The sequence below is a fragment of the Bufo gargarizans genome, chromosome 10, assembly GCF_014858855.1.
Source record: "Bufo gargarizans isolate SCDJY-AF-19 chromosome 10, ASM1485885v1, whole genome shotgun sequence".
NCBI classification, from domain to species: Eukaryota; Metazoa; Chordata; class Amphibia; order Anura; family Bufonidae; genus Bufo; species Bufo gargarizans.
Genome location: NC_058089.1, coordinates 71541494 through 71564062, shown reverse-complemented (window position 1 = coordinate 71564062; position 22569 = coordinate 71541494). Strand labels below are relative to the sequence as shown.

The 22569-nt window shown below is 43.8% G+C and overlaps 1 protein-coding gene across 1 annotated transcript in view; it reads right to left on the bottom strand.

Moving 5' to 3' along the window:
- Window positions 1-22569, bottom strand: part of UBXN1 (UBX domain protein 1) — a 239545-nt gene that overhangs the window by 170884 nt on the left and 46092 nt on the right. The window contains exon 2 of the mRNA XM_044270967.1: window positions 21313-21373. Within this exon, the coding sequence (XP_044126902.1) occupies window positions 21313-21371 (59 nt within the window). The 5' untranslated portion in view covers window positions 21372-21373. The remainder of the gene's footprint in view (window positions 1-21312; window positions 21374-22569) is intronic.

The following is a 22569-nucleotide window of genomic DNA, read 5'->3' as shown; positions in this document are numbered from 1 at the left end:
TGACTTCAGTAGTACCGCTGAGTCCCGCACCAAATCCTGAATGGCCATATACCTCTCCACCAGGCTAACCAGTTGTTCCAGGTTGCCTGGATCGCCTTGTCCCACCCAGTGCTGTATGGCTCTCGGGAGAGTACGCACGAACCTTTTGACCCCGACCCTTTCAACCATCTGAGAAGGGCTCAATATTTCAGGCTGAAGCCATTTTTTTTTTACTAGGTGAAGTAAGTCATAGGCTTGTGACCGGGCGGGTCGGGACTCGGCAAACACCCACTGATACACCTTGTGCGCTCGCACATAGGTGTTTACCCCCAACCTGGCCAACACCTCACCTTTTAGCCTCTCATAGTCCTTGGCCTCATCGTGGCTGAGGTCAAAATAGGCCTTTTGTGCGTCCCCCACCAGAAAAGGCGCCACCACCTCGGCCCACTGCTCCAATAGCAGCCTCTCTTACTCCGCGGTTCTTTCGAACACCGTCAGGAACGCCTCTATCATCTTCCGGACCCATTTTCCTCAGGGCGGATCGGACTTTGTCCCTGGCGGTAGACACAGTCGGGGTTGTTGCGGTTGAAACTCCTTGCAGGGATGTTCGCACCGACTCTTGCATGGCTACCAGCTGCTGCATTAGGAGATTGTTTGTTTGCTGCTGTGCACACATAGCCTCCTCATGTCTTTTTTGCTGTAGCTCATTACTTTCCCTCTGAGCCTGCAATGCCTGTTGCTGCTGTAAATTACTCTGAATCAGGTGCTTAATGGCCTCCTCCATCTTGTCAGGAACCATAAAACTTGCAGGCCTGATATATGACATGCAGTCCAACACAACTTTTGCCTCAGGCCTGCCTCACTGCAGGAATGCCTGCTCCAAGCCACCAATTGTGGGGATGTGCTTGTGGTAGGCTACGGTAGCGGCGGCAGTATTGAGGCAATCACAGACAGTCTTTGTGATACACCGTGACTTTATTTACACCAAAGGCATAACAGGCAATGTGCAGACCACACAGGTGCATATCCACATAGTGCATAAAACAAAAGTCCTTCCATAGAAAATAAACAGCAGGTTTGAGTCACCTTGTTTTGGACAGACCACAGCAGTTCTGCAGGCTTGTAAGCTACCTGCCTTTGTCTCCCTCAGGCCAGAGCCCCTTCGGCTTGTAGCACCACAGGTCCCAGGGCTATCCTTCAATGTGTGCTGCGCCCAGACTCTCCTTCACCAGCACTGACTGTCTGTGGAAATCTCCAGCACAGCAAGACACACCCCACCCCCATCATCAGCAGGCTGGGTTCTTTAAAGGCCCAGCTCCACCAAAAACCTGGGCTGGCCGTGGGGAACAGGCACCCCCCCCCCCAGCTCTTTACCTGTTCCCAATAAGAACCGGCCCGGACACTCTGCGCCAGCAGCATTCGCCGCTGTAACCGCAATGATCCGGTTCTTACTCCACCGAGGCCAGGACCTCTGGTGGCACGTATCGTCCGTCCATTATTATTCCGGGGACTCTCCTACAGAGGGTAAAGATCAGACCCTGGAGCCGGTCGGTTGCCCTGACTACCTGGGAAGCAATGGGAAGACAGTCTGGGACTTGGTGTTACCCTTATTCGGCAAGGGGTACCATCTTTATGTGGACAATTTTTACACAAGTGTGCCCCTCTTCAGGCATTTGGTTTTAGAACAGATTGGCCGCTGTGGCACTGCGCGACCTAGTCGCCGGGGCTTCCCCCAACGGCTCGTTACCACCCATCTTGCAAGGGGGAGAGGGCTGCCTTGTGTTACGAAGAACTGCTCGCGGTGAAATGGAGAGACAAGCGTGACGTTTACATGCTCTCCTCCATTCACGCAGACACGACAATCGAAATTGAACGAGCAACTGGAGTCATTGAAAAGCCCCTCTGTGTCCACCACTATAATTCGCTCATGGGAGGGGTGGACTTCAATGACCAGATGTTGGCTCCTTATTTGCTTTCCTGCAGGACTAGACGCTGGTATAAGAAGGTGTCTGTATATTTAATTCAATTGGCACTGTACAATAGTTTTGTTCTCTACAGTAAGGCTGGGAGAACAAGATCCTCAAATTTCAGGAAGAGCTCATCGAGAACCTCCTATATCGAGGAGGTTCCGTGGCCCCAACCACCAGTGTAGTGAGCCGTCTACAGGAGCGACATTTCCCCAATGTCGTTGCTGGTACCTCAAACCAAGTGCCACCCCGAAAAAAACGTTGTGTCTGTAGAATGAGTGGAATAAGGCATGACACCCGCTATTTCTGTCCTGACTGCCCTGACCACCCTGCCCTATGCTTAGGGGAGTGTTTCCGGAAGTACCACACACAGGTGCACTATTAGTATAGGGATTGAGTCACAGAGGACAGGCACACAGGGCTCTTAGGGCCCTTTCACTCACAGCGGCTGCAAACCTCTCCTTTCACCTGTGACAAAGTGTATAATGTACTTCGCCACATCTCGGGGCGATTTGCGCTTTGCACATTGTCCCATGGGAAAGGAGAGGTTTGTCCTATAAAAGGTAAAAAAAAATTAAAAATTCCCCCCCAAAAAATCAGGTAAGCAAAAAAGTTAATGTTCCAAAAGTTCAATAAAGTTTTTAAAAGTTAATCTGTTTCAAATGTTATCTAAAGTTAATGTTAATAAAAATTTATTGCGTTGCGGCCTGTTTTTTTTAGGTGGACCAACCGATCGACCAGCTGCAGCACTGATGTGCATTCTGACAGAAGCATTGCACTGCTGTCAGATTACACATAGGTCGGTGTATGCGGCGCTGCAAGATGAGATTTATCCTCTGCAGTAAAAAAGATACATTTGCCGAGGCTTATGAGCTGAGGGGCGGTGTTCATATGCTTTGGCAAACACTTTGTACAGTGCTACACTTCATTGGTGGTACAGTGGCCACAGCCCCTCCCCTCCTTCTCCCGTCTCTTCTGACTGGCGGAGGCAGCAGCACAGGGGAGGGAGACTCCTTCTCCACTGCGCTGCTGAGAAGAACATCGGCGGCGCGGCAGAAAACTATCATCTCCTGTGCCCCGCCGCTGTATTCAACTGCAGAGCTGCGGAGGCGGGTCTAGTCACAAATGGCGACAAGACTTTTTGTAAATTCTAAGACGCATTGGCGACCATTTTGGTCGCCATCTGGAGCCCTGTTGTATATAAAAAATAAAAATTCCGATTTGAATGGAGAAATCGGGTTGACCAGGGCATACGAGCTGAGTGGGTTTGGATGTTTGGGCGGAGCTCCTATGTCCTGGCAGACGCCTTTCCCCTACTTTTTTTTCGTTCACATTGATCGATGCGAATGAAGAAATCTGAGCCGTTCATTTTTTCTTTTAGCCCGGAGGCTGAACGAAAAAAAAAAAAAAAAAAAAAAAATCTCATTACCAGTATGCTCAATATAAGGAGAATAGCAGAAACTTCTAATGCTGGCCATACATGTAATGATTGCGGAGACCCTCTACTGCCAGGGCAGTACAAACACCCCACAAATGACCCCATTTTGGAAAGAAGACACCCCAAGGTATTCGCTGAGGGGCATATTGAGTCCATGAAAGATTGAACTTTTTGTCCCAAGTTAGCGGAAAGGGAGACTGTGAGAAAAAAATAAATAAAAAATTTCCGCTAACTTGTGCCAAGAAAAAAAATCTTCTATGAACTCACCATACCCCTCACGGAATACCTTGGGGTGTCTTCTTTCCAAAATGTCACACATGTGGTATCGCCGTACTCAGAAGTAGGGCAATGTGTTTTGGGGTGTATTTTTACATACAGAGAGAAATATCTCTGTAAATGTCAACTTTTCCCTTTTTTTTTTTATTTTTTTTTTTTTTATACAAAGTTGCCATTTGACAGAGATATTTCTCTCACCCAGCATGGGTATATGTAAAAAGACACCCTAAAACACATTGCCCCACTTCTCCTGAGTACGGCGATACCACATGTGTGACACTTTTTTGCAGCCTAGGTGCGCAAAGGAGCCCAAATTCCAATGAGTACCTTTTAGGAGGGCATTTTTAGACATTTGGATTCCACGCTTTAGGGCCCCTAAAATGCCAGGGCTGTATAAAAACCACACATGTGACCCCATTTTGGAAAGAAGACACCCCAAGGTATTCCGTGAGGGGTATGGTTAGTTCATGTAAAATTTTATTTTTTTGTCACAAGTTAGTGGAATATGAGACTTTATTGTAAGGAAAAAAATAAATACATAAATAAATAAAGTCTCATATTCCACTAACTTGTGACAAAAAATAAAACCTTCCATGAACTCACTATGCCAATCAGCTAATACCTTAGGGTGTCTACTTTCCGAAATGGGGTCATTTGTGGGGTGTTTCTACTGTCTGGGCATTGTAGAACCTCAGGAAACATGACAGGTGCTCAGAAAGTCAAAGTGCGTAAATTGATTTTTTTTGCACCATAGTTTGTAAACGCTATAACTTTTACCCAAACTAATAAATATACACTTAAGAAATTTTTATTTATCAAAGACATGTAGAACAATAAATGTAGAGAAAAATTGATATAGAAATGTAGTTTTATTTGAAAAAATTTTACAACCGAAAGTGAAAATTTCGGTCAATTTCGATTAATATAAAAAAAAGTAAAAATGTCAGTAGCAATGAAATACCACCAAATGAAAGCTCTATTAGTGAGAAGAAAAGGAGGTAAAATTCATTTGGATGGTAAGCTGTATGACCGAGCAATAAACCGTGAAAGTAGTGTAGTGCAGAATTGCAAAAGGTGGTCTGGTCATTAAGGGGGTTTAAGCTAGGGGAGCTGAGGTGGTTAAGTGGTGATAACTTTAAAACGCTTTTACTTATCCAGGCCATTCTGAGACTGTTTTTTCGTCACATATTGTACTTCATGACACTGGTAAAATGGGAGTAAAAAAAATTCATTTTTATTTAAAAAAAATACCAAATTTGCCAAAAATGAGCAAAAATTTGCACATTTCCAAGTTTCAATTTCTCCAATTCTATAATATATAGTAATACCTACAAAAATAGTAATTAATTTACATTTCCCATATGTCCCATAAAAATAGTAATTCATTTACATTTTTACCAGTACGCCCTATGTCCGGAACAGGTTAAGGACACAGGGCGTACCTGTACGTCCTGTGTAGTTCCGATCACCGCCGCGTGTCGCTTCCCGACTAGTGTGCTGTGTATAGGGTTCCCACCCTTTTCTTTCACTAGTAAATATAAATCACAGCAGAATTCTGTTTCTTTGACTTTGTCTTTTATTACTCAGTTTGCTCGGTACATATAGTTGAACGGCAGTGTGTTTTCGGCTTGCAGGCCTTCATATATGTCTTTTTTTTTTTTTTTTTTTCAGTTTTTAGCCGATTATCTTAGGTAGGGGCTCTTTTTTTGCGGGATGAGAGGACCGTTTTATTGGCACTATTTTAGGGGGCATTTGACTTTTTGATTGCGTGCTATTACACTTAAGATCATTTTGGGAATTACATTTTATTTTTGGGGGACGTTACAAGGCTTAGAAGTTTAGAAGCAAATCTTGAAAATTCTCAGAAATTTTCAAAAACCAACTTTTTAATGACCAGTTCAGGTCTGAAGTCACTTTGTGAGGCTTACATAATAGAAACTACCCAAACATGACCCCATTCTAGAAACTACACCCCTCAAGGTATTCAAAACTGATTTTACAAACTTTGTTAACCCTTTAGGTGTTCCACAAGAATTAATGGAAAATAGAGATACAATTTCAAAATTTCACTTTTTTGGCAGATTTTTCATTTTAATAATTGTTTTCCAGTTACAAAGCAAGGGTTAACAGCCAAACAAAACTCAATATTTATGGCTCTGATTCTATAGTTTACAGAAACACCCCATATGTGGTCATAAACTTCTGTATGGTCACATAGCAGGGCGCAGAAGGAAAGGAATGCCATACGGTTTTTGGCAGGCAGATTTTACTGGACTGGTTTTTTGACACCATGTCCCATTTGAAGACCCCCTGATGCACCCCTAGAGTAGAAACTCCAAAACAGTGACCCCATTTTAGAAACTACAGGATAGGGTGGCAGTTTTGTTGGCACTAGTTTAGGGTACATATGATTTTTTTGTTGCTCTATATTACACTCACGGGCGTAGCTATAGGGGGTGCAGAAGTAGCAGTCGCTACCGGACCCAGGAGCCTGAGGGTCCCAAAGATGCTTGTGCCACATAAGACACTGGCATTATAGAAAGTGTATGCTGGTTAATTTACATCTCTGGCTGGAGGGAAGGGGTTAGGTCAAGAATTTGACATGAAGGGGTGCCCTTTTAATGTTTGCCTCAGGCAGGAAGGCTACGTGCTCCCCTGCCCCTTTCCAACAAGCACTGAGGGAAGGGAGGCCCAAGCTGAGCTCTTGCACTAGGGCCCATGAGCTTTTAACTACACCCCTGATTACACTTTTTGTGAGGCAAGGTAACAAGAAATAGCTGTTTTGGCACCGTTTTTTGTTGTTGTTATTTACAACATTCATCTGACAGGTTAGATCATGTGGTATTTTTATAGAGCAGGTTGCCACGGACGTGGTGATACCTAATATGTATCCAATTTTTTTTATTTATGTAAGCTTTACAGAATGATTTCAATTTTTTAAAATCATGTTTTAGTGTTTCCATAGTCGGGGAGCCATAGTTTTTTCAGTTTTTGGGCGATTATCTTAGGTAGGGTCTCATTTTTTGCGGGATGAGATGACTGGCACTATTATGGGGTGCGTATGACTTTTTGATCGCTTACTATTACTCTTTTTGTAATGTAAGGTGACAAAAATAGAATTTTTTTTTACAGTTTTTTTTTTTTTTACGGTATTCACTTGAGGGGTTAGGTCATGAGATTTTTATAGAGCAAGTTATTACGGACGCGGCGATACCTAATATACTTTTTATATATGTAAGTTTTACACAATATCATTTTTGAAAAAAAAAAAATCATGTTTTAGTGTCTCCATAGTCTGAGAGCCATAGTTTTTTTAAAAATATTTTTTGGGCCATTGTCTCATGTAGGGGCTCATTTTTGGCGGGATGAGGTGACTGTTTGGTACTATTTTGGCATACATACGACTTTTTTTAATCACTTTTTTTTACCTTTTTTGGGAAGTAAGGTGGACAAAATTTCAATTTCATCATAGTTTTTATTTTTTTATTTTTATGGCCTTCACCGTGCAGGGAAAGTAACATGACCATTTTATAGATCAGGTAGTTACGGAAGCGGTGATATGAAACGTGTAGGGATTTATTTTTATTTTATTCATTTTTAATCAGTGATACATTTTATTTTTTATTTTTTACTTTTTTTTTGACTCTTGGTTCTTGAAGATCCAGTGGATCTGATGTCTGCATAATACAGTACAGTACACTAGCCTTTAGAAGAAGTCTGATCAACACCATGGACAGCCGGACTCCTGTGAAGGCGTCCGGTTGCCATGGTAACCATCACTCACAGAGAAGTGGGTTATGGGGAGGAAGGGGGGCCCCCTTCCTTCTTCCATCGGGGGCTGAAAAGGCACAGCAGACACCCGTTTGAATTGACCTGCGGTTTGCAGCAATTGCCGATACCGGGGGGGGGGGGGAAACAGGACCCCCAGGGCATTTCAACAGGCACCGGGTTCCAATCACCGCCAGCCGAGCGGCGGTGATCGGAAATACATAGGATGTACCGGTACGCCCTGTGTCCTTAACGATCGAGAAATCAGGGCGTACCAGTACACCCTATGTCCGGAACAGGTTCCTGTGTAGTTCCGATCACCGCCGCGCGTCGCTTCCCAACTAGTGTGCTGTGTATAGGGTTCCCACCCCTTTCTTTCACTAGTAAATATAAATCACAGCAGAATTCTGTTTCTTTGAGTTTGTCTTTTATTACTCAGTTTGCTCGTACATATAGTTGAACGGCAGTGTGTGAACGTTTTCGGCTTGCAGGCCTTCATCAGATACTGTGCCGCAGTTGGGATGTGGGAGTCACTTCCTATGTAAGGATGTAACACCTAAATGTCAGGGCACTATCCAGTGCTAGAGAGGATAGTGCCCTGACATTTAGGTGTTACATCCTTGTGTAGGAAGTTGTGACTCCCACATCCCAACTGCGGCACAGTGTCTGATGAAGGCCTGCGAGCCGAAAACGTTCACACACTGCCATTCAACCATATGTACCGAGCAAACTGAATAATAAAAGACAAACTCAAAGAAACAGAATTCTCCTGTGATTTATATTTAATAGTCAAGTCATTGAGCAGGCACCCTGGGATGACCCCCAAATTTAGTTTCATTATTATTTTTCTCTGTTCGGTTTAGGGTAAGTACGTGAACACCCGTGCCCCCACACATACGCAAACCAAATAAAGATTTCCACGCACGCACACACACACACACACTCCCCTATGGCCCGCCAGATGTTCTCGGCCGAGGAGGCATACGCCCAGTTTGCCTCGGACTCAGAGTCCCAGTGAGGACAAGGATGACCCCACTTTGCTTTAGTCATCCGCGTCCTCCTCATCATCTAGCGATGATGATGAGCTGCCAAGGAGGCGGAGCAAGGGGACCGACATGCTAGGCACCCTGTGGCCCACACTAGTACGAGAAGCTCTGGGGCTCGTACTAGTTTTCCGGCCCACCAATTAAGTCCACCGGAGCCTCCTACTGGTGAACTTGCATGGTGTATCGCAGAGCATTTTGAGCCTGCGATGCCTGATTTTGTTTGCCAACCAGGAATCCAGATTCGCACAGTGGGCTTCACTGAATAGGACTATTTTACTACTTTTTGGTGACTACTTTGTGAACCTGATGGTGGAGCAAACGAACCTGTACACCCAACAGTTCATTGCTCAACACCCGGGCTCCTTTTTGGCTAGGGCTGGTGGCTGGACTCCGGTCAGTGCAGCCGAGACAAGGACGTTTTGGGGCCTTGTGCTGCACATGGGCCTAGTCCAAAAACCCAGTGTCAGGCATTACTGGAGTGGGGATGTCCTCTACCAGACCCCACTTTACAGTACGGCCATGACACGCTCCTGGTTTGAGGCCATCCGGAAATGCCTGCATTATGCAGATAATGCAGCATGTCCCCCCCCCCAAGGTGATCTTGCCTATGACCGCCTGTACAAAAACAGGCCGGTCATCAATCACTTTGGGGCCAAATGTTTGGAGGCCTATGTATCTGAAAGGGAGGTCGCGGTTGATGAGTCTCTCATTGCTTTTAAGGGGAGATTCATTTTCCGCAAGTATGTTCCTTCTAAGCAGGCGAGGTCTGGCGTTTTGTGTGTATGAGGGGCGAGATTCCCGTATTGAACCCCCAGAATGACCTCCCCACCCCCACTCTGGGTCTTAGCGGGAAACTTGCGAGGGACCTTATGCACTCACTGCTAGATAAGGGTCACCATACTTTCATGGAGTACTAAATTTATAATCCCCTTCCCAATTTTATTTCCATTTAGCCACTAGACAATCGGAAAAAAACTATGGTTCTCAGACTTGAGAAACTAAAACAAATTTTTTTTCCCCCAAAAATATTATTTTGTAAAACAAAAAAAACAAAAAATGTAGACATATTAGGTATCGCCGCGTCCGTAAGAATCTGCACTATAAAAATACCCTATGACATAACCCCTCAGATGAACACGGTAAAAAAAAAAAAAAGTGCAAGAAAATTGTATTTTTTGTCACCATACATCACAAAAATTGTAATAGCAAGCGATCAAAAAGTCATATGCCCCCAAAATAGTGCCAATAAAACTGTCCTCTCATCCCGCAAAAAATTAGCTAGTACCTAAGATAATCGGCTAAAAACAAAAAAAAATGACTCAGACTATGGAGATACTAACATGTTTTTTTTTTTTGTTTATAAAAAGAAAATATAGTCTAAAACATAAATAAATAAAAAAGTTGATATATTAGGTATCGCCGTGTCCGTAAGAATCTGCGCTATAAAGATACCCCATGACCTAACCCCTCAGATGAACACGGTAAAAAAAAAAAAATGATGCACCCCTAGAGTAGAAAACTCCATAAAAGTGACACCATCTAAGAAACTACACCCCTCAAGGTATTCATAACTGATTTTATAAACTTTATTAACCCTTTTGGTGTTCCTCAATAGTTTATGGCAAATGGAGATGACATTTTAGAATTTCTATTTTTGTTAACCTTGCCTCACAAAAATGTAATATAGAGCAACCAAAAATCATATGTACCCTAAAAATAGTCCCAACAAAACTGCCACCTTATCCCGAAGTTTCCAAAATGAGGTCACTGTTATGGAGTTTCTACTCTAGGGGTGCATCAGGGGGGCTTCAAATGGGACATGGTGTAAATAAACCAGTCCAGCAAAATCTGCCTTCCAAAAACCACACGGAGCAACTTTCCCTCTACACCCTACCGTGTGCCCGTACAGTAGTTTACGACCCATGGGGTGTCTCTGCAAACTACAGAATCAGGGCAATAAATAGTGTTTTGTTTGGCTGTTAACCCTTGGATTAAAATGGATTAAAATTGAAAATTTGCCAAAAAATTGAAATTCTTAAAATTTATCTCCATTTGCCATTAACTCTTGTGGAACACCTAAAGGGTTAACGACGTTTGTAAAATCAGTTTTGAATACCTTGAGGGGTGTAGTTTCTAGAATGGGGTGGTTTTGGGTGGTTTCTATTATGTAAGCCTCACAAAGTGACTTCAGACCTCAACTGGTCCTTAAAAAGTGTTTTTTTGAAAATTTCAAGATTTGCTTCTAAACTTCTAAGCCTTGTAACATCCCCAAAAAATAAAATGTCATTCCCAAAATGATCCAAACATGAAGTAGACATATGGGGAATCTAAAGTAATAACTATTTTTGGAGGTATTATTATGTATTATAGAAGTACAGAAATTCTTGGCAAATTTTGTATTTTTTTTTTATAAATATAAAAAAATAATTTGACTCCATTTTACAAGTGTCTCGAAGTACAATATGTGACAAGAAAACTAACTCAGAATGGCCTGGATAAGTCAAAGCGTTTTAAAGTTAGCACCACATAAAGGGACACTGGTCAGATTTACAAAAAGTGGCCTGGTCCTTAAGGTGAAATATGGGCGTGTCCTTAAGGGGTTAATAATGGGAGAGTCTAAAAATGTGCGGCGCACTATGTGCGGTGCGCTTTCTTTCATTCCTACAGGGCTTTTTGCTGCATCTGGGTGACTTACTCAACAACACTTTTTTGCTGTGTGGGTTGTTGTTCCCACGCCTCTTTGGCCATGGCCAATAGATCCCGAGGGTGCCTGCTGTATAGCAGTTCGGAGGGCGAGAACCCAGTAGAGGCCTGGGGCACCTCTCGCACTGCGAACATGAGATAGGGCAGAAGAAGGTCCCAGTGCCTCCCATCTTTAGACACCACTCTTTTTAGCATATTTTCAGAACCTCCATAGGCAGATCCACTAGAGAAAACATCTCCATTAACTTATTAGCTATGAGTTTGGCTGATGTATGACGCAGTGGCACCGGCTCCGGGTACAGAGTGGCGTAGTCGAGGACGACCAAGATGTGTTGGTGCCCTCTAGTGGACTTCGGTACCGGGTCTACGAGATCCATAGCAATTCGCTCGAATAGGACCTCTATAATCAGGAGGGGTACCAGGGGACTACGGAAATGTGCCCTGAGGCTTGTTATCTGGCAGGTTGGGCAAGACTTACAATATTTTTCTACCTCTCTGAACACACTGGGCCAGTAAAACCGTTGTAATATCCTGTCCTGTGTTTTCTGCATTCCCAGATGACCCCCAAAAACATGATGGTGGGTTAACTCTAGAACGAGTTTGCGATAAGCCTGAGGCACCACCAACTGTTCAATGGATTCACCTCGCAGCTGGTTTACTCGATACAACATATCTTGATGAACCACAAAATGGGGAAATGCCGACTCTGCCCCCGGTTGTTGTGGTTCCCCATCTATTATTAATACATTTTCCCAGGCTCGGGATAGGGTTGGGTCCCGGTGTTGTGCAGAACCAAAATTATCCTAGGAGACATTGAGGTCTGCCAGCTTAGGACCCGGCGGCAAGTCCTCCATGTCTCCCACCATCACACTTAGCGGGGTTGTCTCACCCTCTTCCACCGAAGTGGCGGTCACCCCGACCGCTCGCCCTTTGGACTCAGGTTCTCCCCCCTGAGCTGGGCCACTCTGCTAGGGTTAGATCTGTCTCACGGTTAACTGTAAATTTCGTATCCGGGCACAGTGTCGGGAAACCGAGGAAGTCTCTACTAATTATTAGTTCATACTGTAATTTTGTGGAGACAGCACCTCATGAGTCCACCGGCCGGCCACCGTTAACAGAGAGACCAGGGAGGTGGGATAGTCCTTTAAGGCCTAATGAATGCACACATCGACTTTTCGGCCAGTATACTCTGTGGGCCGCACCAGAGCAGCTCATACCAGGGACACCAAGCTCCCTGAATCTAGCAGTGCCACCACCAGAGTGTCCCCTGCTTCCACCTGGCACAGGTAGCTATTGTCCATAGTCTCGGAGGTACCTGTGGCACACAGCTTCCTGGCATACAAGTGCCGGTAGTCATAGTTGGTATCCATGGGTTTACCCCGATGCGGACAGTCTGCCCTTATGTGTCCAGGATCCAGACACCGCCAGCAGACCACCGGGGCTGGGGTGGAGATTTACCCGTCTGTAGTTTTCTGTTGGCCTCGTAGCGCTCCACCAGGTCGACCATCTCTAAGGCATTACCAGAAGACACCTGGCCGATCCAGTGCTGGAAAGGGTACGGCAGAGCCCTCCAGAACACATCTGCCAACAGACGGTCCAGCATAGCAGTGGGAGTCAATACGTCAGGCTGCAGCCATTTTTGCAACGGATGTAGCAGGTCATAATATTGTGGTATAGCGGGTTCAGCCGGGCTAAATTCCCACTGATTCACCCAGTCTTGCCAGGATCTCACCTGTTACGGTCGGGTAGTCGGCCGCTTGATCATCGGGTATGTCGAAAAACACTTACTGGGGTCGAGACGCCAGGAACGGAGCGACGACCCCAGCTTACTGATCTTGGGGTATCCTCTCCCTCACGGCCACATTTTCGAACACTGCCAAATAGGTCTCAATGTCATCCGAGGGGGACATCTTAGGGATCGCCGCAGCTTTCCGGGCAATGTGGACGTTCAGGGACGCTCCTGCCTCTTGCAACCCCATCACATGTTGCAATAGTTTCCTGCTGCTGCTTGTTGGCCTCCCGCTTCTGCAAGTTAGCCTCCACAAGGTTTTCACGACCGCCTCCATTTTGTCAGGGGACACGGTTCGTAACCTTGCCGGCTTAATATAGGACATACACTCGTGCCCGGGAAAAACTCGAACTTTTCGGCCTTCAGGCCTGCCTCACTGCGTGTGCCTGCATCCTCCAACAATTGTGGGGATTTGCTCTGACAGACAGACTAGCGGATGCAGTACAGTTCAGTGTTTTATTTACACATAAAGAAAAACAAAGTGACATTTTGCAGTCTAGGTGTTTTGTTCACACCATGAAAAGTCCACAGAACAAAAAACCTTCACCTGGTTTGCAGTTTCTCCACCTGTGGTCAACAGCAGGCTTTAGGGGCCTGTTTCTCAGCACGCGGCTCCCAGCCCTTTTGCACACCAAGTTTTCAGATCCCAAAACACAGTGACTGACAGCGCTCCACTGTCAGAGAGTAGTAATCCACACACAGCCAAGACTGCTGGCTGGGTTTGATATACAGGTGAAACTCGAAATATTTCAATATCGTGCAAAAGTCCATTTCAGTAAAAAGGAATTGCATTATTGCAGCTTAAAGTTAGAATTTTGTGAAAAGGTTCAATATTCTAGGCTCAAAGTGTCACACTCTAGTCATCTAATTAATCCATACCCCCTAAGCAAAGGGTACCTCAAAATTGTGATTTTGGGGTTTCATAAGCTATAAGCCATAATCATCCAAATTATAACAAATAAAGGCTTAAAATATCTCGCTTTGCATGTAAGGAGTCTATCTCATATATTAGTTTCACTTTTTAAGTTGCATTACTGAAATAAATGAACTTTGCACAATATTCAAATTTTTCGAGTTTCACCTGTAGGCCAGTAAAGACCCAGCCTGGAGCGTGGGGAGAAGCCACCCACCCAGTACTTTGGCTACTCACAATAAGAGCCGGCCTGGATCAGCTTACAGCCATACTATAATAGCAATGTGTCAACCAGCACTAGCTGCTTTTGACACTTGAAAATACTGGCTCTTACTTCACAGAGGCCAGGAACCTCGGTAACACATACCTTTTGTCAACGACGGACCCTTGCGCCTTCCTACAGAAGCTAATCATAGGGCACACATGACACACTGCCCCTTAAACCCTTTTCGCCATTCAGAAAAATTGGGTGGGATGAAATAAACAACTCGCTAGAGGTCTGTAGCTTAGCAATAGAACAGCCCCGACTCAACCTAGCTGTAGGGTAGAATTTTGCAAGAGCTCCAAAATAATTATTGTGGAGTGTAGTGGGCTCTTTTACCCCACAGGCATTTCAAAGAATTTCGAAACACTTGGCTATGAAAATAGTGGCATAGTTTGGCGATTTATGCAGCACTGGCAGCCAACTGCACAGTCTCCGAGGTGATCTTTTTTCCTTGAGCCTATGACAGCACCCTTGGATAGCGTCCGCCCCCTCCTCAGGACAGAAAACACAACCACTTTAAAAGGAGGTACCAACCTCCCTCACGCCAGTACTATTTCAAGAACTAAGGAAACAAACATCTCATACCAATAAGAAAACTGTATATATCTATCACTTTTTTTTTTTTTTGGGGGGGGGGGGGGGGGGGGGGGGAATTAAAAGGGTGCTTTCATAGGCTCAAGGAAAAAAGATTACCGGTAAGTGTAATCACATATTTCCCCCCTCGCCTATGACAGCACCCTTGGATCTATAAGCGAGATCAGATTAGGGGGGGACAACTGCCTGAAGGACTTTACGTCCAAATACTAGACCCTCTTGAGAAGGTAACTGAAGCCAGGTAGCAGCCCTATAAATTTGGTCAATGGAGGAAGAGGTTTTGGCACTGTTTTTTGTTGTTGTTATTTACAACATTCATCTGACAGGTTAGATCATGTGGTATTTTTATAGACCTATAGACCAGGTTGTCACTGACGCGGCGATACCTAATATGTATACTTTTTTATTTATTTATGTAAGTTTTGCACAATGATTTCATTTTTGAAGCAAAAAAAAATCCTGTTTTGGTGTTTCCATAGTCTGAGAGCCATAATTTTTTCTGTTTTTGGGCGATTACCTTGGGTAGGGTATGATTTTTGCGGGATGAGATGACGGTTTTATTGGCACTATTTTGGGGTGCGTGTGACTTTTTGATCGCTTGCTATTACACTTTTTGTGATGCAAGGTGACAAAAAATGGTTTATTTAGCACAGTTTTTATTTTTTACGGTGTTAGGTCATGTGATATTTTTATGGAGCCGGTCGATACGGACACGGCTATACCTAATATGTATACTTTTATTTATTTATGCAAGTTTTACACAAGAATATCCTTTTTGAAACAAAAAAATAATAATCATGTTTTAATGTCTCCATAGTCTGAGAGCCATTGTTTTTTCATTTTTTGGGCGATTGTCTCAGGTAGGTGCTCATTTTTTGCGGGATGAGGCGACGGTTAGATTGGTACTATTTTGGTGGGCAAACGCCTTTTTGATCGCTTGCTGTTGTACTTTTTGTGATGTAAGGTGACAAAAAATTGTTTCTTTAGAACAGTTTTAATTTTTTTACGGTGTTCATCTGAGGGGTTAGGTCATGTGATATGTTTATAGAGCTGGTCGATAACAACGCGGCGATACCTAATATGTATCCCCCCCCCCCCCCCCCTATTTTTTACCAATTTTTTTAACATTATTTGGGGAAAATTATGTTTTTGTTTATTTTTACTTGAAATTTTTTTTCAACTTTTTTTTTTTCACTTAATTTTTTGTCCCACTTTGGGACTTGAACTTTTGGGGGTTTAATCCTTTACAATGCATTCCAATACTTCTGTATTGGCATGCATTGGCTGTATGAGTAATACAGTGTGTATTACTCATACAGATTCCGGGGCCTGTGAGATCCAGGGGGCTGGATCTCACAGGCTCGTCACCGGAAGGGAGCGCAGATGCCTCCGGAAGTCATCTCACTGCCTTTCATGCCATTGGGTCCCCTGCACAGCCCCATGGGGACCCGATGGCACCGCCTGCCGCAATAGATAAAAGCCTCAAACTGCAGGTCTGAATTGACCTGCGGTTTGAGGCGATCGGCGACATGGGGGAGTCACGGGACCCCCCGGGCATTTAGCCGAAGTGCCTGCTCAATGATTTGAGCAGGCACCGGCTTCCGATCACCACGCGGCAGTGATTGGAAATACACAGGGCGTACAGGAACGCCCTGTGTCCTTAAGTACCAGGACATAAGGGCGTACCTGTACGCCCTATGTCCTGAAGAGGCTAAGGACTCGGGAAATTGGGAAACAGGGCGTACCGGTACGCCCTAAGTCCTTAAGGGGTTAAACTCTGCTGAGCGTGCACCGGCTCCCCCCACTTCCAGTCTACAGCATTGTGCTTCCTCCCTCTGCCGAAATCCGAAGTGACGTCGGCGCCAGCAACCGGAACTGACGACAGACGCCGGCAGCCGAACATGCGGACATGGCCACAGAGGTCCGTGCTTCCAGGAGACCTGTAAAACCGGAGCAGGGGGAAGAGTCAGAGGTCCAGGCTCTGCAGCGGCTTCCTGAGAAGACTTATGCCGCCGGGTAGGCCCTCCTCATAAGTACTCACATGGGGCGCCCGCAGCTCTCCTTGGCATGGTTGTGAATACAAACTCTGTCCTTTAGGACAGGAAACAGAACTGGCATGAGGGAGGTTGGTACCTCCTTTTAAAGTGGTTGTGTTTCCTGTTCTGAGGAGGGGGAGGACGCTATCCAAGGGTGCTGTCATAGGCGAGAGGGGAAATTAGTGTACAGCAGATGGTACAAAGAGATAATGCTGACAACTGTAGAGGCTCTAGGTTGAAATAATAAATGTAATCCCCCTAGAAGTGACCCCATTTTAGAAACTATGCTTCTCAAGGCATTTATTAGGGGTGGCGTGAGCATTTTTAAACCACAGGTACTTTGCAGAAATTAATTATCAGAGGACTGTGGTGCAAGATGGCATTTCAGTCCCCAATATGTTGTGTGCAGTTGGCGCCTCCTGACACTCACGCCATATCTCTTAAATTGTTAGGAAAATTCTACTAGATAGATGTGGAAGTAAACTGCTGAATGGGCACATGGCAGGGCTCAGAAGGAAAGGAGAGCCATTTAGCTTTTGGAGCTCAGATTTTGATGGGATGGTTTTAGGGTAATACATCACAGTTGCAGAGACCATGAGCTACCCCACAATTGAAACCCTAAAAATTGACCTAATTTTGGAAACTATGTCCCTCAAGGCATTTACCAAGGTGTGGAGTGAGCATTTTGACACCACAAGTATCTTACAAAAAATAATGAGCAGGGGAACATGCAAAATGAAAATTGCAAGTTTTCCACAGATATAGCATATAGGTGCCCAATATGTTGTGCCATCTAAGACGCACAGCACGCCACTTAAATTGTTAGTGGGTTCTACTCGGTACGGAAATTCCATAAATGTGAAGGTAAACTGCTGTTTGGGTACACTGCAAGGTTCAGAAGGAAAAGACTACAGTTGCTTTTGCTGCACAGATTTTTATAGATTGGTTTACAGGCGATATGTTGCTTTTAACAGCCTCTGAGGTACCAGTACCATTCACTGAGAATCAAATGTTTTTTTTATTTTTGCGCATCTGTGTGCTGTCTCCTTTACAGCAGCAGTGCAGGGTAATTACAACTTGCACTGCTTGAATAAGATGAACAGTTGTAATTACACTGTGCAGCCTCTACAGAGAAGTGCAGGTAATTTTCAAAATGAAGCAGAGCTTGCTTGAGGCCACTATACATTGAAACAGCTAATTGGGGGGGATGCCGGGAGTCAGACCCCCGCCAATATGATATTGATGATTTATCTTGAGTATAGGGCATTAATAATAACCCACTGCTTTAAAAATATACAATGCTGTGCTTTGGTTCTATAATTTGCGTTCATTTGCACACCACTTTTTTCCTGTTTACTTACAACCCTAGTTCTGAAAAAGTTTGGGGGCTGTACAATGTAAATAAAAACAAAATGCAATAATTTGCAAATCTCATAGAGCCATAAACTATTCACAAAAGATCATGGAACACATATCAAAAAGGTGGAACAGGGCCATGTCTACCATTGTGTACTATCCCCTCTTCTTTTAACAGTCTATAAATGTCTGGGAAGTGAGGAGACCAATTGCTGGAGTTTTCGGAGAGGAATGTTGTCCTATTCTTGTCTGATGTGGGATTCTAGTTGCTCAACAGTCCTGGGTCTTTTTTGCAGAATTTTTTGTTTCGCGATGAGCCAACTACTTGTGAAAGGTCTGAACTGCACAAATGAAATTTCAGCACCTGAACTCTTCTTCTGTGTAACCATGCTGTTGTAAAAGATACAATATGTGGTTGAACACTGTCTTAATGAAAGGTGCAAGGCCTTCCCTGAAATAGATGTTGTCTGGATGGGAGCATGTTCTTTTAAAACCTCTATATTCAGTTCAACATTAATAGTGCCTTTCCAGATGTGTAAACTGCCCACACCATGGGCCCTCATGAAACCCCATACCATCAGAGGTGCAGGCTTTTGAACTGAGTGGTCCCTTTTTCGCTTCAGTCCGCAGAACAAGGTGTCAGCGGTTTACAAAAATAATTTAACATTTTGATTCATCTGACCACAGAACAGTTTTCCATGTTGCCCAATGAGATTTGGCCCAGAGAAGATAGCGGTGTTTCTGGATTGTGTTGACATATGGCTTATTTTTTGCATAATACAGCTTTGGCTTGCACTTGCACTTGCGGATTGCATGGCAAACTGAGTTCATAGACAATAATTTTTGGAAATGTTACTGTGCCAATGCAGTGATTTCCAGTACAGAATCATGCCTATTTTTAATGTAGTGCCACCTGAGGGGCCATCATGAGCATCAAATATTGACCATCGGTCTTGTCCCTTGCACACATGGATTTCTCCAGATTCTGTGAAACTTTTGATGATATGTACTGTAGATAGTAGAATATTCAAAGCCTTTGCAATGTTACATTGAGGAACATTTTTCTGAAATTGTTCCACAATCTTTTACAAATTGGTAAACCTTTGCATCTGAGAGACTCTACCTATCGACTTAGTTGAAAATTAAGATCTGTTGCTGCCATAAAATTCTAAACGAGTACATTTTTTTCCATGAAAGGTAAAATATCTCACTTTCAACGTCCGATATGTGTTCTACACAGTCGACTCACATTATTATGACTACTTTCTACTTTTGATGTCGACAGTGCATAGCTTATGAAGGAAGTCACGTGTTGTGAGCTGGCTTGTTCGGTATATAAGGTGTGCGACAGACAGCTGGCACACATATCCTTTGTTGCCATCATGGGTAAAAGGGGGGAATTGCAAAAAGGGATGACTGACTCGGGCCAAGGGCGGCAGTACTTCTGAAACTGCGCAGCTTGTGAACTGTTTGTCTGCTGCTGTGGTGAAAGTGCATTGTGAGTGGACAAATGACACCATTGCAAATAAGCGATGTAGAAGCTGCAGAGCATCACTTGCCATTGATATGAGAGGTGAATGCCAGCTACGAAGGTGCGCTAGGGTGGACTGACACGCTACGGTAGACCAGCACACTGCTAAAATAAACCAGACGGCTACCAGACGTGTGCCTAAAACAACATATTTTTTTCACCAATGTAGCTGTGTGGGGACTTGTTTTTTTTGCGGGACGAGCTGTAGTTATTATTTGTATCATTTTGCGGTACATATGTCTTTTTGATCACTTTTTATAAAAAAAATTGTGGAGAGGAAGTGTGCAAAAATGGCAGCTGTGTCAGTGTTTGAAATTTTTTATGGGGCTCCTCTTGTGGTAAATATGATATGATTATTTTATTCTGTGGGTTTATACAGTTACGGTGATACCAAATTTATGTAGTTTTTTTATGGTTTACTACTTTTCAGCAATAAAAATCACTTTTGTGTTAAAAATAAATAATATTATAATTTTCACCAATGTAGCTGTATGGGGGCTGTAGTTTTTATTGGAATCATTTTGAGGTACATATGTCTTTTTTTTTTTTTTTTTGGACGTGAGGTGACAAAAACAACAATTCCGTATTTTTTTTTAAACATTATTTTTTACGACGTTCACCGTGCGGGATTAGTAATATGATACTTTTATAGATCAGGTCGTTACAGACGTGGCAATACCAATTTTGTGTAATTTTTCTATTTCATTTTGTAATGACATAAATGAACGGATATGAGAAAAGACCATTTTTATTTTATTTCTATTTAAATTTTTATTTTATTTTTTCACTTTTTATTATTACAATTTTTTTTATCAAGACCCATCTGGATATTGAAGATCCAGTGGGCCTGATGGCTATATAGTGCATAGTATGTCTTACATTTACACTTAGGCTGATTAGACCCTCAGGGTCTGATCATTCTTAGGTACATTGCAGCCCGGACGCCTTTGTAAGGCGCTCCAGTTGCCATGGCAGCCATCGGGCCACTGCCATTGCAGCAGCGGCGGCCCAATGCAAGACAGAGGGAGCTTCCTCCCTCTCAACCCCATGGATGCCATGGGCAGGTTCTGACCACTGCATCTATGGGGTTAAATGTCCGAAATCTGTGCCAGCACCGGTTTTGGCCGTAGCAGCAAAGTGCGAGTTGTAAATTACAGCTGGCACTCTCTGCTGATGGCAGCAGCTCCGTTCCTGAGCCGCTGCCATCAGAGCCGGCACAGAGGATCAGGCTGCAGGGGGCATCTAGGGGCGATGCATAATCATCAGAGGCACTGGGGGCACAGTGGGTTCATGGCTGATTTCAGGCTGTGATCTCCAGCGTGGAGATCACAGCCTGAAACCGGCATTTTAGCACTAAAGCGCTCTGATTGGTTAGTCTGCAGAGACTAACCAATCAGAGCACTTGCCGGCAAGGGACCGCTCCGATTGGTCCCTTGCCGGCTTCCCCGGTGTCTCTGCTCTATTGTCACAGCCCCGGTAAGCAAATTGGACGTGACTGTACGTCCAAATGCAGCAAGTAACTTGCATGAAAGGGTTACTGACCTAATCGCAGGATAGGTCATCAATATGACAAAACTGGACATCCCTTTAAATACAACAGCAGACATGGACAACATACATTATATACAGACAATGACAAAAATAACATTACGCTCTACTTGGGGAGAATCCCATCTCTATGAGGCTTTCCAGCGTTGAACACTCAGACATTTCTAGAAATTAGAAAAAAGAAAAAGTACACAGTGATTGGTCTAGACATGTAATTATTTTTCTCAAGTATTGATTAATCTCTTTACACACAGACCTGTTTTCTCACTTCAGCAAATGGCATTTATCATGTAGGCAAAGTTAATACAAGGCACAGATTGTTAATGTCTATATTGCTTCCTTTGCTGGCTGGATACATTTTTCCATCACATTATACACTGCTCATTTCCATGGTTATGACCACCCTGCAAGCCAGCAGTGGTAGTCATGCTGCTTGAAAAAAGTGCTGGAAAATGTGCACCTCCACGGTCCCAGCCACCAGAGGCCTCAGCTTTTTCCTATAGTGTGCAAGCTCGGCCACTGCTGCTGGATTACAGGGTGGTCGTAACCATGGATTGAATCACACCAACAAAGGAAGCAACAAAAACAATCATAATACATTAGTAAGTGCCTTGTATTAACTTTCTCTACATTATAAATGCCATTTGCTGAGGTCAGACAACCCCATTAACAGGGTTAACCAGCATTACTATGGTGTTAAAAAGATATGCTCCTGTAGCTGCTCATCTCACATATCTTCCCCATGTTTATTTTTCATTTTGGACTTACCATCTAAAAAAAAAAAAAAAAAAAAAGGCACTGTGGTTTGTATACATCCTGTATGTGTACGTCTCCTTTTTCTACCAGTGCCCAAGCAACACCCCTAACAACAACTAGCTATTTTATAGGTCCTTCCACCCAGCTAGTTACATAGAGAATATCCCCTATCACTGCCCACAAAAGGGGCCATAGAACGACAAAAAGGGCCATAAAAGCTGTGAGAGACACATACAGGTGGTTATAGAGAGAGGAAACCTCATTCCACAAGGGGTTCAGGGCCAGGCATGACGAACATATATGGAGCCCGATGCTGCACCACATCGCCAGCAAACATGGGAAGTCGTACGGGTGTCATGTACCAGCAGGAGAGAATCTTATATTTAGTTTCTTGGAACCAACATGAAATGGACTATATATACACACACATTTATATATATATATATATATATATTAATTTTATTTATTTTTTTACTTTCTTTTTTCACTTATTTTAAGACCCCTTAGATCACTTCTCTAGTAGACTGCAATGATTTAATATCGCAGGATACTCGAGAGTCACTATTTTGTATGGAGTCCCTCTATAAGAACTTCGCTCTTGCAG